At 39.6% G+C, this 15,810-nt stretch overlaps 2 protein-coding genes across 3 annotated transcripts; both read right to left on the bottom strand.

Moving 5' to 3' along the window:
- Window positions 1-551: 551 nt before the first annotated feature.
- On the bottom strand, window positions 552-6,506 carry vps72a (vacuolar protein sorting 72 homolog a). Its single transcript, XM_050035218.1, has 6 exons — window positions 6,116-6,506; window positions 3,269-3,421; window positions 2,918-3,038; window positions 2,551-2,727; window positions 1,688-1,832; window positions 552-1,421 (listed from the first exon to the last, which is right to left on the bottom strand). Exons 1-6 carry the CDS (start codon window positions 6,230-6,232, stop codon window positions 1,031-1,033), a joined length of 1,104 nt encoding a protein of 367 aa, XP_049891175.1. The 5' UTR covers window positions 6,233-6,506; the 3' UTR covers window positions 552-1,030.
- An 804-nt stretch (window positions 6,507-7,310) lies between these two features.
- Window positions 7,311-13,797, bottom strand: LOC126383836 (leucine-rich repeat and immunoglobulin-like domain-containing nogo receptor-interacting protein 1). 2 transcript variants are annotated; one of them, XM_050034547.1, is made up of 2 exons: window positions 13,439-13,797; window positions 7,311-9,981 (listed from the first exon to the last, which is right to left on the bottom strand). In XM_050034547.1, the coding sequence occupies exon 2, from the start codon at window positions 9,967-9,969 to the stop codon at window positions 8,143-8,145; it is 1,827 nt and encodes a 608-aa protein (XP_049890504.1). In that variant the 5' UTR covers window positions 9,970-9,981; window positions 13,439-13,797; the 3' UTR covers window positions 7,311-8,142. The 2 variants fall into 2 exon arrangements, with proteins under 2 accessions (XP_049890504.1, XP_049890505.1); XM_050034548.1 differs by lacking the exon at window positions 13,439-13,797 and adding an exon at window positions 13,073-13,186.
- Window positions 13,798-15,810: the final 2,013 nt, after the last annotated feature.

The following is a 15,810-nucleotide window of genomic DNA, read 5'->3' as shown; positions in this document are numbered from 1 at the left end:
AGTGGAAGAAACGAAGCTTTTCTGTCAGTCAGAAACCATACAAGTCCTGTCATATCAAACTGCTTGTTCTGTTAAGTTAATGAGCACTAGCAGGGAGGAATTACAGCTTTGATCAATTAGATCTGTCACAATGATTTGCCTGATACATAGAGCAAATTAAACTCCTGGGCCCAGTTTTACCAAAACTATCTCATGTGTTTTCAGTAATAGCGTTCAACTGAATGTGAAATTAAGGTTTTTAAGAACAAGGAGGAAGTTTAGTCATTTGTCTTTGGGGTAAACCAAGGTTAAACTACTTTTAATGACACAAAATCTTACTGTATGAGTGAATTCAGGATGGATTTGAAGTGTGAAGGGCATTACAGATGGAATAAATTTTAATATGATGATGGATGAGGGTAATACAGACTGTAAATCATGACGACAGATAAGATCCAATGAACAAAACCCTCGAAAGACAGACCGATGTTGAGTGTTTCCAGTGTAGCTGTTGCAGTGTTTGACGTTTCTGAAATGTGATGTAGTTCATATACATAGTAAATGTGAATTATTCCAAGTTTCAAACATTTATTTTTGTTGACAAATATGTACATACGTAGAAACCAAATATATGGACAGTAAAAAAGGCATTTTATTGTAGGGAAAAGAAAAAAACCAAAAGCTGCCTCTGTGCAGATGGAGTTGTGGTACTACTTGTTTTTTACTAAGATATGTCCTGTAAATTTATGTTGTCCAGTCAACAGTGAACTGAACATATTTGCCTTTAATTGCTTCAACAGCTGTAATGTAACAGTCACATTAACATTAGCATTAACTGCTGAATCCCAAACATCATTTACAATAAATCTCTGGTGCCAAGGATACTTTGTGTGGATGAAGATGAAACTAGATCGAAAAGGTATTTATCCCATGGTGTTGAACAGACGTCTTGGTTATAGCTTTTCCTCATGTCCCTTAATCAAGTCACTCTAGTTGAGCTATAACGTTTTAAAAAGGACAACATATTTCCTAAATTCTTCTTGAAATTAATCTATGTCGCCATAGCAGTCTGCTTTACAACCATTTTCTGGCGGGAACCCTTCGTTGCTGATGAGTCAAGTCCCGTAACCCCACCGGAAGTGTTTGGAAATCCATGAGCAGCCACGTATTTACGGTACGCTTCTCGGATGATGCGGAAGGCTCGTGTGTTAGCATAAGGTATGTCAGTGACCGGGTCTCGGTACAGTGCGGCCTTGTGGGTGACAGGACAAACCTCCTGGATGGGCAGCTGAGGACTCGGCTGGGCGCTGTGTGGAAAGGCCGCCTCGAAAGCTTCGTCGTCACTGAAGGTTATGTAAGTACGGGAGCACAGGCCTCCGGCAGGCTGCTGGGACGGTGTGGTGGGATTTTGTGGTGCAGTTTGAGGGACGTCCTGATCCAACCTGTGGAAAATAGAAACATGATGAAAATTTGAAAGATCAGTTGCAGATTTGTTTTCTCATTGATGTTTCTCTTTATCTTAACTTGTGTTTCGGTCAAGTTGTTGCCAGATGAATTAACTACAAATCATTAAAATAGAATGTTTTGGTATATTATCGTCTAAAAGGATTAAATACTTATGGTAAATGCAGTTAGGGTGGATTACTTAAAGCAGCCAAAGGCCCAGAAGACATTTTTCTGAAGCTACCTCAGTCTGGATCATACACACCCTTCAACGTCCACATTTTCTTCTTTTAGGACTGAGTGAGAGACGAGTGGCATCAAGACTGAATGGTAACGGATGGTTGGTCCCTCGAAACGCCGCTTCTTGTGGACTTGTTTCTTCTTGTCCGCCTCCAGACGCTCATAGTTCTCTATATACAGAAAGTAAAATGAATCAGGGCATCCTTATTTCAAGTGTATTATCATTATAAGAAACTTTAGATTTAACCTGAGACAAATTCATTTTAAATAAGTAAATTCATATTCATTTATAATTTGGTAACAACAACCACTGATAAATTAATCATTATACAATATTTACAATGATGTTGTGCATCTCCTTGCCAAACAGATGGCTACATTGATTCACATATATTCTGAATAAAGCTTTAGACATCTGTTCAACACAAAATCAAGACAGGAGAGCGTCAACACATTCTTTTAATATAAATTTAATGACAGATAAGTACCAAGTTACCGGTTGACTCTGTCAGCATTGGCCTTGCCGTGTTCACGGCTTATTTAACCCTTCAAAAACTGGAGCAACATCACTTTTTTTGTGCTGCTTTCAGACACCTTTCACAGGTATTTAAACCTTTGAACAATGAGCAACTTAGTAAGAAATGTCCCACATATTGCAATTAATATCAGATTTAGATTTTTTTTATAAATAGGGAAAAAAGAAAAAAACCCTTGGAAAAAAACTATTTTATAATTCTTATTATTATTACATTTTAAAATTATGTTACAGAATTATTATAAATTTTAAGCACTCTCTTTTTAACTTTATTTTTTCTTTTCTTTCTACTCAGAAAATGTTGGAACTAAAACCCTCTTTACATTTGAGTAACTTAACCCAAGTGTTTTTACCTAAAGATCGAATGTTGATCTCAGCTGTTATTTTGGCCTCAGCCAGCAGCTCTTCCTGGGTAAGAGGCCGGTCACGATGAGCACCTCTCCGTCTCCGAGGGGCATCCTGACGCTCTTGCAGGCGCAGATTGGTCTTTCGGGTATGTTCGCTGGTGGACTGTCGCACAGACTTCCGCGCTAAAGAATGATTAAGGCATACAGAAAAAAACCCATGAAGAATCCTGCTCAAAAAATATTTATGTTCAAAAATCTGCTCTCTGATGCAGCTGTGATGTCATCATTGTGTGCTTATGAAGTTGTGGTTTATGAATTTAACAGTTTTTAAACAGTGTGTAGGCATTTTTTGGGTGGTTTGTAGGAATCTTACTCTCTGCAAAATCTTGGAATTCTTGTGGAATCCTCCTCTTGAGCTCCACTTTAACCTTCTCAGTCTTCTTCTGTTCCTCGGAGGGTCTTTTGGGTTTGGGTTTTGCCACCTTTATCGGTTCCTTGGATTAAACAAAGACAAAAGGCCTATTAACTGCAAATCTGTTTCATTCATGTATGAATTTTACATGTTCATATTGAGAATCTATCACCAAAAACATACAATTTTATGCTGCAGTGTCACTGAAATAAATCTCTCAGATATGAATGTAGACTGACGAGATAATCAAATTCAATCTTTAATGCAGAAACTTGAGTCAAAGTCTAATAGCTCCTGAAAGACTGTTGCTACCTTATATGCTTTAGTGACAACTCGACTCTTCCTTCGAGGTGCATCCTCCTCCTGGTCGCTGTCTGGCTCGTCGCCCTCATCGATGTCAAAGTCGCTGTCCACCTCATCCTCTGTATCCGAATGTTCTCCGTGATACTCATCATCTCCTGATTCCTGAAAGGAAACAAAAGAGCATAATTTAGCTAACACAATAATAACCTTTAAAAATCAGTTTGATAAACCAAATTTCCTCTGAGGTTTTCTATAAGTTGTACTGACTCTTTGATAGAGTTTAAACAGGTGACTTGCCACTATTGTAACGCTAATCAGGCTAGTGCAGAACAGTGTAGCAGAGTTACACATGATATGCATGTGTGCTGAGCAGAGACCATTAAAGGTCCAGTGTGTAGGACTGAGTGGCATCCAGCGGTGAAGTTGTAGATTGCAACTAACTGAATCTTCTCCTGTGTGCCAAGTGTGTAGGAGGACTCTGGTGGCTGACACAAAAACGCACCTGGCCCTATCTAGAGTCAATATTTGGTTTGTGCTACTACTGTAGAATTTACATGGTGGACTCTGTGGAAGAGGACCTGCTCCATATGTAGATATAATGGCTCATTCTAAGGTACCGAAAACACAATGATTCTTATTTTCAGGTGATTATACACTCATGAAAACACAATTATTAATATTATATTCAATTTCTGACAATATACCCCCGATATCCGACACACTTTAGTAAGGGAGAAGCTCTCCCATGCAACAAGCAGGTTTATTTTTAATTCAGAGTCTACTCACACTCACAGATCTACAACACAAACACATACAGAGAGGCAGCTCTCTCTCTGTCCTTGTGTTGACACCGAGCAAATCTCAAGGTGATACAGCAGGCACGAAGTGTATTTACAAGGGGTAAACAAAAATAATACCAACACCTTATGTACAAGAACATTAACTCTGATGAAAATTCAATTAGCAGCAGTTTTTTTTTTAATCCAGGGAATTGATGAGTTTTTAAAGGCAGCATGAAAAAAACTAACAGAGGTAAAAGGAAGAAAAATAATCTGTTCTTAAATACTAAGTACATAGATAAGAGAAAAGCTGCAGCGTTATGTAATTGTACATGTAAACATATGCAAATAAAAACAAACTGCGATGACAAAGACCAACATCGGTCACAATTTGAAAGTACTCAAAGGACATTTAAAATCACACTAGCCCTCAAATTTAAGTATGTGCACAGGCATGGTCACACTGTCATCACAGTACCAGCAGAGATGACTGAGGTGCCTCAGGATTGGTTTGTGATTTTTTTTTTAATCTAGCTACTCCTGTCAACCTTAGCTGAGACTAACGTCAGAACTGCCAGAACAGCCGCTGCCAAATCCCCCTACACAAGTTGACCCTTGATCCGGCAGCTGTTTGAAGAAAATGACCTGGACTGTGTAAACTGAGAACACAACTCAGCATCTTAAAATGTAAGCCTTACATTAAGTTGCTGCAATATCAAATAATAGCATGTAATGTTCTGACACACAATACAGCCTGAAGCCATAATAGCCTTTCCCCTTTCTTTGACTGTGACGCAGGAGAGGCTGGCACTCTCAACCAGCCTTCACAAATTTGTCAGCTGTTAAGATAGACTGGGCCAGGAAATTTTGGAGTCGTGGTCACAGTTTCGGATGAATCACACTGGCACGGTGGTTTTAATCACCAGATCTGCCACAGGCATTAATTAAAGGTACATTTTGAAGACTCATCCTTTGGTGTGTCCTTTCCATGTTGGTGGTTAACATCTATTGCATCTTTGAGATTGTATGTATTGTATTGTATTTCTTCTCTTATACGTTTAAGCATACTTTGTCCCACTCTTCAAAAACTGCAGTCTAAGAAGCAATTTCTGAAGCACCCACACTGAACTTAAGTCCATGATCTTCTTAAATATTGGCTGTGGCATTCACTGTAGGAATGGAATGAGCACAGTCATATGTACATGATACGCACTTGCAAGTCTATTAGGTAACCCTAACTAAAGATAACACAATACAATAGCCCTTCAACTTTATGGTTGAATCAGCACCACTGCAATGACTGTGCTGCTGTTAACTGGTATTGTGATACACTGAGGCATATCTTTTTTTCCCATCCTTTTAAATCAATAAGAAATGACTAAATATAGACCCCTAAACAAATAAGCAGTTTCACCTGCTTTCCCTATTTACTCCTAAATAATACATGCAGCTTATTGGCCTCTATATCCAATTGTATGTTTCCTCTTGAGCCTGGAGTAGTACAGGCAGCTAGTCCATTAATTAAACTGTCTATCAACAGAATTGTTTCCAGTTAAAATCATTTTAGTTGTTGAGTATTTCTATGATTTGTCACATAAAAACTAATTAATTTGGGCATATTTGTTGCCTGTCACTAAGACTGGTCGTGGTTCTACTAAATTATACAGTCGACAGAAAGAGACTCGGTTTGGGAATATGAAGAATTGTGGGGAAGAAAAACATTTAGTATATAGTAGAGGTAACATTATTGTGCAAAGTAACATTACTGAATTGTCCTGTGGGACCTTTGAGTGGCCTCTGATAACTTGCGATGTTTTAATGGTCAACGTCTCGTCTGTCATTTAATAAATGTTTAGTGCAAGTAAAAGTAATAATAACTTAATTATAGTCAGTTAACATAAGACCGTAATATCATTCCATTTGACAATGTGTCCATTAGGCAATGTAATGAAAATAAACTGTGATTAAATCAGCTTCAGTATTCGACCCGCTGTTTGAGAGACCAGCTCAGCTAGCAAGGAGCTAACGTAATGCTAACTTATTAGCTCACTCCGTATCTATTAGTTTGGATACTTACATCGTTGAAGCCTCCGTAAGTGGTCTTGTAGAATTCGTCCTCTTCTTCGGCATCCAGTAATTTTGACATGCGGTTTCCCGCAGTCTTTCTAGGTTCTCGGTCCACTGCCAGAGTCATGGCTGTAATTCCTAAACAATGCTAACAAACGTTTGGCTAGTAGCGAGCTAGGTAGTTTTATGCTAACTTAACTGTTACAGGCTGTTTTAGGGAGCCCAATTTACCTCCTCGTTACTCGCTTTGGTTACCTCAATTATCTGTTCATATCCATTGTTAGTTAAGTTATGAATACACTTTAAATTCACGCTAATGTGCAAAAAGACTGTTCCATTCAAACACAGACCACAGCTAACCTAGCCGCTGCCTTCTGTCCCTGGCCAATACATCCGGGGCACGTGACGTACTTCCGGTGCTACGGTACGACGTAACCTTCAAAATAAAACTGTGCTTTTACCTATGCGCTGACCGTAATAATTACAGGCCCACAATTCGAAGTATGCAAATTTGTACACAGCGTTGTGCACTATTTGACTTGATATAGCTTTATGTCGCTTTATTTCATTGACATTCATATCTTTTATTCTGTATTATTTGGCTGGTACATCTAGAATGGCGGCCACACACACCACACACTGATACTGTTGCTATAGGAACCAGTGGAGCGCTAATGTATTGCCATGGCAACATCTTTTGGATGAACCTCCTTGTGGCAGTTGTGATAATAATCTCTTAAGTATTTTATTTTTTCCCCTTTATTTTGGCTGTCATCCCTTTTTCTTTTTCTTTTTCTTTTTTTTTAACTCAGTTTCATGCCCTTTTACTTAATAATATGATGTCCCTGGTTAAAAAAAATCAGGGTTGTTATTCTGAATTGTTCACTAAGGTTAATTTTCTTTTTCTTTTTTTTAAGTTGTGATGATCATCTTATCTTGGCAATCAACTTGTTTCAATCAACTGTCTCTTCTTTCTGTTTGTGGTCAATAGTTATTACTCGTTATTGATGTACTGATATAAAATAAATCATTTATTTTACCTGTTTACCAAGCATTCAAAACATAAACACAATTGGTTATCTGATGTCTCATGTAAATATTTTGGACCAAAAACCACTGAAGAAGTACACCAAAAAGATACAAAATTACTTTTCTTTTTAATGTTATTAGAAAGCAAACTTGTGAAATGCTGGGGAATTAAAGAAAACACACATTCCTCACATCCATTAGCCTAAAAAATAAGTGGCCTACAGCAATAAATGTGACAATATTAGAATACTAGCAAAATATTTGTATGCAAATTAAGTCGAAATGACATGCGATACAGATGCAAGTACTGTGTACATTACCCTTCACATAAGGTTAACATTCCTAGTATATTTTTTTAGTTATCTCAAGGCTACCATCTGAGATCCATCATAATTATTTCAATTAAAAAATCTATTTCTGTTTATAAAAAATCAAATGAACAAAACAAACAAGGTCTTAAATTGTTTCTTTACATAAACATCAATAAGGGTAATGGCAACAAGCAGTTGACTGAATAATTTACATCTCTACATATTACATGCATTATGTTCATTAAGTATTGCTAACTTTGGTTACTTTGCATTTAGGGGTTTTTTTTTTATAATCAAGTGTCTGTCTCACAAATAAGGAGAAATGAAAATAAAGTTAATCATGGTTGCACTCTTCTAGATGTTCCTAAAATGTAAACTCACATTAACATCCAGAGGGGCTTTCACCAGCACAATTTATTACATGTCTTGTCTTTGTCACTTTTGCAGAACATAGCTAACATGCTCACATTTATATGAATCAGCCAGCCTTTGTTGGACACAATTTTACATGCTCTTAAAGGAGCAGTGCGTAAGATGTAGGAGGATTTTGTGGAACCTAGTGGTGAGGACTGCAGATTGCAACCATCAGAAATTTCTCGCAGTTAGTGTCAGTGTTCATTGTTCAGGAGGTTTTTTCTGGTCACCGAATTATTCACAGAGGTCTCCTCCTCTCCAGAACGGACCGCATGATTTAATTTCATATTAGTTTCATGGTGAACCTGCTTGTCTCCGTATTGCCTTTCCCTCCGTTATTACTTGCCATGGCGCTTCGTGGCACATACGCTATTGTGGCTGTGTGCTTTATCTGCCCTTTACTCTTGCTCCAGAAGAACATGAAGATGAAACATACGCTCACAGAGCTGAAAAATGAAACGAACCCGATGGTTCCAGCTACCAGTAACGTCTTGACATCAAATGGGATATTGTGATTTCCATTCACATCTGGAGAGGCAGAGGGAAAGGCAAACCATCCCTTAAGACGAAGGGGGTTTTTAGAAGATGGTGGAAAGGCTCGGACATGAAGGCTGACGGACAGGCTGTCATTTCCTGCCGCGTTAGATGCCACACAGAGATAAGCACCACTGTCTTGAGGTTGAGCGTAACGAACCTCCAGCGAGCCATTAGAGAGAGCTCGTATTCTACCAATGGGTGATAGAGGTTTTAACTGTGGGCTGATCCAGGTGACAGATGGCAGAGGGTCACCTTCTGCATTGCAATCAAACACCACAGTGTGTCCTTGATCCACTCTCACTTCTGGAGGTTTTTGGTACAGAATACGAGGCTGTCGACATGTGAGCAGGCCTGGGAGCTCGGCTTCAGTAAAGTCCAGAAAATACCAGCCCTGCAACTGAGCTGAGGTTGTGCAAGTCGGTGAATTTCCACCAAAGTCCAGATATGGTCGTCTTTGCACTACCCACAGCAGACGGCAGTCACATGTTAGTGGGTTGTTACCAAGCCCCAGAGTTCTTAGGGTGTCCACTGAATGGAAAGCTCCTACCTCCAGTGTGGTGAGAAGGTTTCTGGATACATTCAGCAATCTGAAATGAGCCAGACCCCTGAATGCTCCGATTTCGACACGCAGCAATGATCCCCCCACCAGATGAAGCTCTTGGAGCCGGAGCAAGTCTTCAAGCAGGTTCCCATGAATGTAGGCAATTGGGTTAAAAGAAAGGTCAAGGTAAACGAGATATACAAGATGATGCAGAGGGATGTATGGGACAGCACTGAGGTTACAGTGTCTTATGGTGAGAGATGTAAGGTTCAGGCCGAAGAGACTATTTCCTGACAGGGTCTCCAGCCAGCGGCAGTGAGAAATGACAAGCTCCGTAAGGCGCTCTAAATGACGGAAAGAGTAGTTTGGCAGCGTGGTGAGGCCCAGTCGGCGAAAATGAAGCCTTCTCAGCCCAGTTAGCTGTGCGAGCGCCTCCGTTGGCACAGCAGTGAGGTTGCAGCCATCAAGATGCAGCTCTTGCAGGCTGGTTAAGCCAATGAAAGCTTGACGAGAAATGAAAACAAAGTCATTATCTGCTGCTTTGATAAACTGCAGGGCCGATAAGTCACGGAAAGTAAAATCTAGAAGAACAAGGATCTCATTACTGTTTATGTCCAGTAACTTCAGTTTTGGCAGACCAGCAAACACGCCCACAGGAATGATCTTCAGGTGGTTGCGAGCAAGGCGCAGAGTTATCAGACTTTGCAAGCCGAGAAAGGCTTCCACTTCAATTATCACCATTATATTATCACTCAAATCCAAGTCTATGAGTTGTGTCAAAGTCTGAAACTGCTGGTGCACCAGAGTCTTGATCTTATTATGTGTTAAGTTTAGCAGTTTTGTGTTTTGCGGGAGACCGTCGGGCACTGTGGTAAGCTGGCCATCGGAGCAGTTCACCTCCAGCAGCACGGTGTTGCAGCGGCAGAGCTGCGGACACGGCCGGCGTGTTTCGGATGTTAATGCCACCCCCACTGCCAACAAGTAGAGAGCTCCCAAGCACAGCCAATGGTGGACAGCAACCCCCTCAAACATCTGGTGGCTTGCCTGCATGTGTGAGAGAGAGAGAGAGAGAGAGAGGGAGATGTGAAAAGACTGATTTACTGACATCAGTAGAAATGGGGGAAACATTCTGTTCTGCAACAGAAAAAGGCTGACAATGTTCAGGTTTGGCTAACTGAAACTGAAACCAACTGTTTTGTTTTAAAGGGTAAATTCGGCATTTTTTTAAACCATTTTTTTCCAATATTTTTGTGTGACTAATGAGAACAGCAATTTTTGAAATTGGTCCAGTATTGAGCGAGAGGGCTGCAGCTGGCAGCAGTTAAACAGGCTGCATTATAATCACTTTGGGCATTAATGCAGTCGTCAAAGTACGTCCAATAAAAGTGTGTCTTTGTCACTGACGGGCACAGATTGTTATTCTTTGTGTCTGACATCATCGTGTAAAGGATCACTACAGAGACAGACCTTTTGTAAAGAGTAACATCCTTTTTGTTTTACCAGAAACAGCCCCTAGGTCGCTATCACCAAACCAACCAGACTCCATTTAAATTAACAGTAATTTCAGCGTGTCTGGAGCCAGTCAATTTTCACATCTAACTGGGTAAATTCAGGGTTAATTATAACCGAACCAGACTCTGATTTCTGGAACAGTAGAAAGACGAACCAAGACAGCTTCTTGGAGTTTTATTTTGTCTCTGTCAACTGTGAATAAAGTGTGTTTTATGATGCTAAAATGGAGTCTTGTGAGGTTGGCGATAGCGATTTCGAAGCTGTTTCTGGTCAATCAAAAAATGTCTTACTCTCAAAAAAAAAAAGGTGTATCTGTGTAGGCACTTAGAATAACAATCGGAGCCTGTCAGTGGCAAAAACAAGCACTTTTAGAGGAAGTAAAATGACGCTTCATAAATGTCGCAAGTGATTCCTTTGCACCAGGTTGCAGCATTCTCACTTAATGCTGGACCACTTTCAAAAAATGTTACCATGACACAAAAATATCAGTCAATAAAATACAGGTTTAAAAATACTGAAGTTACCCTTTAAATGTTTTTTCTCAACTCTTAGATAACAGGAAGTAGATTTTCATAACCAGACAGCTGCTGATGCAGGGTCTTGTCTTCGTTAAAAGGAAAAAAGGCAGAAAGCCCAGGAAGATGTGGGCAAATGTTGTCAGATGGTGATGCTGAATCATCTTTGTCAAATTATGAATATCAATGGTTTCAGTTTGTGTTTATGTTGTTTACAGTGCTGCAATAATCCAGGATGAGCTACACAGGTAAAGTCTTACACAAAACCAAATCAGTCTTTAGAAAGCAGGTAAAAACTTCACTCTTCTGGCTTTCTTTTGATTTTATGTCTTTTATTTTACGGCTTGTGGCTGCACCTTGTTCTTCTTAATCTTCTTAATTCCTCTTAAATACACCTCTCTTACATTTTCTTCTTCCTGTAAAGCATTTTGTAACTTCTGTTTTAAGTGTTATAAAGTAAAGTTAGTAAATGGGCCTCTGAGCTTATGTTATAATGTTACTCATTCTGTTCCCAAATGACAGGAATGAACTCGGTATTCTCTGCAGTGATAACGTACACACAAATGATGGTGTTGGCACCACACAAAAGTCCACACATAGGCCTATAAACACAATAGAAAGAACAGGTTGTCTGTGTTTTTGTTTATTGATGCTGTTTGAAAGCAGAAATAGAGGGAAAGTGTAAACCTGCACTATATGAGGCATCACATGGAGGATTTAACCACTCAATTATCTGTTCTCAATTATTGTAAACATCATCGGTTTCTCTCTGGGCACATTATAATGTCAGAGGAACACATATTCCCTGGCATTTATTACAGTCAATATTGTATATTTCGTTTATCTAGATACTGTGGTTACTGTGAAAGCAGATTGCAGGCTGAGAAGATTATTTGGATATTTTTGGCTATTGGTAGAGACTTGGGATCTACTGGATACTATTTTGGTGTGAAAGATTTTGTAATAAAGGGTAATAAAGAGATGATCAAGAATTCATTTTGCTCTTTTCTTGGTCTTTTTTTTCCATTTTGCATAATTTCCTGTTTGATGCAACATGTGAGATTTGTGCAAAAGATGTGTATACCAAACCAATATATACATGATCACAAATGGTCTCTTTAGTTAAGGTTTACATTATGAGGTATTTTCTTGAAGCTCAGATCTAAAATGATGTGACGGTTGCCACAGATCATGAAAAGCTCTCTTTATTTGAACCATTGTTTAATCCACCACTAGAGGGCAGCTAAAGCAAAAATATATTTGTGTACAGTATGTCCAAGTCTAGGTTTTTTTGTTTTTTGTTTTTTTAACTGAGGAGTGACTGAAACTGAGAAAAATCAATATCAGTAATCCCCTGAGAACTCCACAACTAATTCATACATCAATTTAGGTTTGATTCACTGTATGAACACGTAAACAGGCATCATAAGAATATGAGGCAGCGAACCAACTGTAAGCCTGTGAAAGTGACTAAGGGATCAGCTCATCAAAAAACGTGTGACTTGCTGAAATGCGCAGGTTATATTGCCAGGAGAGCGCTGGAAATAAAACCACCTTAAAGTGTGATTTCACCCTGAGCTCTCCTCACATGTTGTTGTGCTGAACGACGCAACACTATAGAACATGTGAGAATAGGGATGGCGAGAGGCAGACGACACTGGGACTCATTTCCCTATGTATTTGTAACAGAGGCCAGAAAGAGCCGTTTCTAAGTATGTTGTTTTGTAATGTTGTTTAGTTTGCTTTCACTTTTGTGTTGTCATATTATTCTCTGTATGTTCATTTTCATGTTCCCTATGACATTAGGTAAAGGTTTCAAATAAGCCCACCTGTGTTTCTGCCTCTCCCTGCACTGAATACTGAATACTGTCTATAACTGACTGTTTATTATTTTTGTACTTTTGTGTATTTTAAATTGTGCAAAACAACACATAAATGTAAAATATAAAAGTATGCATACTCACTAAAGCAAAAAAAAAGCAAATTTAGTGTCTTTTTTTTGCCTTTCTTTGCAAACTGATTCATGTGACTTATTTAACGTCTACATTTCAAAGAGTTTCTAAATTATTTTACATTTAAATCTTTTTTTTTTTTTTAAAAGTGGTCACCTTGAAAACTCCACCTACACAGTCTCATTTTCAAAAGAGAAAACCATCTCTCAGATCATGTTTTTAAGGTGGTAATTTCATCTCAATACAGCTATGGGTACGGAGCTGGGGAATACTGTATCGTCTGACTGCTGGTGATGACAGCAGCTCCCCAGAGCATTGAGTGATGGAGGCTGACTCCTCCTGAACTCCTCTGGGAGCACACACGCTAGAGAGAGAAAACAGTGTACAAAGGTAAAATCACAGTTATTTACTGTGGCCCGGCAGCCTCAAGATACTCAGATACAATGGATGGTGTTATAAAAGGCTCCGAATTACAGTGATCTTGTGGCAAAAAGCAAAAGTAACTCAAGTCTTGTAACTCACCGTCTCTTCAGTCTGTAGGGCTCGTCATTGTGATAGCTCCAGTTTCACAATTTTGAGGTAAAAAAAACAACAACCAAAAAATAAGAAAGCATATTTGCATGTGTGATTTTTCTTTCTGAAATTGTCTCTGGATAAATTGTTGATACAAGCAAAAAGAATTCAAAGAGCAGAGTACATCTTATTGCTCTGTCAGGTCCACCTCAAAACCCTCTGTTGCTCAGAAATACATCCAAATGAAGCCTGCAATAGGAGAGAAACACACACACATAACACAACAAGAGAGCTTCATCCTCCCATTCTGAAATATTCAACTCCGGAGGCAGCGTGTTACTGCAGCTCGGTTCCCCTGTTGCTTCGCTGTCCTCATGGCAACAACAACCTGGCTCTGGACGCGGCGTGCTTGGTGCATGCTGGGGGATTATATACACTAGCTCCTGGACCCCATCCAACACACTGCACTGGATGACAGGAGGCAGGCACACAGGTCAGCCAAATGAAAAGATTTTGGCGCAAACACCAGATGGGAATGAATTTAAGCACTGACGTTTAAAATAAAGGAATATCTTTTCAGCTTTCTGGTGTGTCAGAGCCATTTGAAAGTTTAACAAAGACACACTAAGTGTTTGATTTGTAAAGTCCTGAAGGGTGGTGTTAAAACAATTTGTCCAACCTGTCAGATGTTTGGATCTTTATTAAGTTTAGAATTATGCTGAATTAGCTATTCTTTTAGTACTAAACTTAACCACAACTCAATTCTGTCATGTCTTCAGTTACTGGGTATGATTTATACAAATAATCCTGAATCAAAGATGGCATCAAACCTCAAACACATAAAAACAACTACATCTGAAGAGGTGGCCATGACACAAAATGACTACATAGCATGCAATAGTGAATGATGAATAACTCTGAATACTTGATGGCAAAGTTGTGCTCCAGTCCCTGAAGGCTGGCAGTTATAAACAGGCCATAGTTTCTCTTTATACAATCTTATTAATGAATGCCAATATGGCAACTCACTCAGAGGATGAGTGAGTTGCCATATTGGCATTCATCCTCTCTTTTAGTGTTCATGTCATGACTCAGACTCTGCTTGTTCCCTGTGAAACTAAAGTAGAAAATACAAATGTCCTGCAAGACAAAAGGGGATCAAGACAGAAAAAAGAGAAACACAAGGTCATATAAAGACACATACAAATAGGATTTTTACGGTTCTGTAAGCAACATTCAGAGAGTTAGCAGCATACAGCAGCAAACCACTATTTACTATACAAAGATATGATGAGGTAAAAGAGTCATGAGCAGAGAATAAAGTCACGCCCCCTCTCTGTGTTGTAATCCGAGCTTCTCTGTGGTTTACTGTGGTAAACAAGCCCAGTCTCACCCCAAAGTTCTCAAAAGCTGGTGCTTGGGCAGTGACTTGCAATGTCAAAAACCAATGAAAAAGGCGTCCTTTAACGGTGTAGGTAGCGTCAAGGGGAGACGCAGCGGGGCAAGTACCAAAGTTAAGGCAGTAAAAGTCCAATTGGGTGGGTGGTGTATGGGTCCAACAAACACCGACCTTCACGCGAGAGAGCAGTGTTTGCGTCCTGTAAGATTCTAAAGCCAAACCCTGTTCTTTTTTTCCTAAACTTAACCATGTGCTTTTGTTGTTGAAGGAAAAAACAGTCAATTCGCAGTGATGTACCCACGTAGTGCCTTTATTTTTAAAGACATTGTGTGTAAAAGTTAAATTTCCTGTGAAAATGGAAGTGTATCAACCAATGTACCCAGGGAACTTGCACGTTTTCCACGTTGTATGTGGACGTGGAAGGCCCATGACCAAAACGTCAATATGTGACGAGATCGGAGTGAGAATGTGTTGGGTAAACTGTTTCGGCTGTGCGTACATGTTAGTACATGTGTCTCCCACTGGCTAGCTCACCGCTGCTGCTTTGCACTGCACTCACACAGTGGTTACTGCTGATTTACAGCTGACATGATATACGGACATACGTCAGTAGTGTAGTACACTACACATTCTAGCACACTGCACAGTTATTAAAATAAGTTGATTGGCTTTAGGCTTCACACAGGACATGAACACCTGTCTCCCAGGTGAAAGTCCAGAGTTTGTTTGACCCACCCACTTCCCCTCCTGCCTGCACCATGGAGACTTTCTTGCTCTTTATGCTACAGTAGTTGCTCAAAGCATCAAAAGTGCCACTGACTAAGCGTCAGTATTTGATGAGTTGGAGGTGAGACCAGTGCTGTGTCTCAAATTGCGTACTTCTGTACTTACACTTAATATTTTGAGTGCATAAGTGCGTTCACACTGAGAAGTATGGAAAAATGCAGTGCACTATGAGTACCCGGATGGTGCACTCAAAACG

The sequence above is a fragment of the Epinephelus moara genome, chromosome 22 (assembly GCF_006386435.1).
Source record: "Epinephelus moara isolate mb chromosome 22, YSFRI_EMoa_1.0, whole genome shotgun sequence".
Lineage (NCBI taxonomy): Eukaryota > Metazoa > Chordata > Actinopteri > Perciformes > Serranidae > Epinephelus > Epinephelus moara.
Note: the sequence above shows the minus strand (reverse complement) of the source record. Positions and strands in the feature narration are given on the sequence as shown.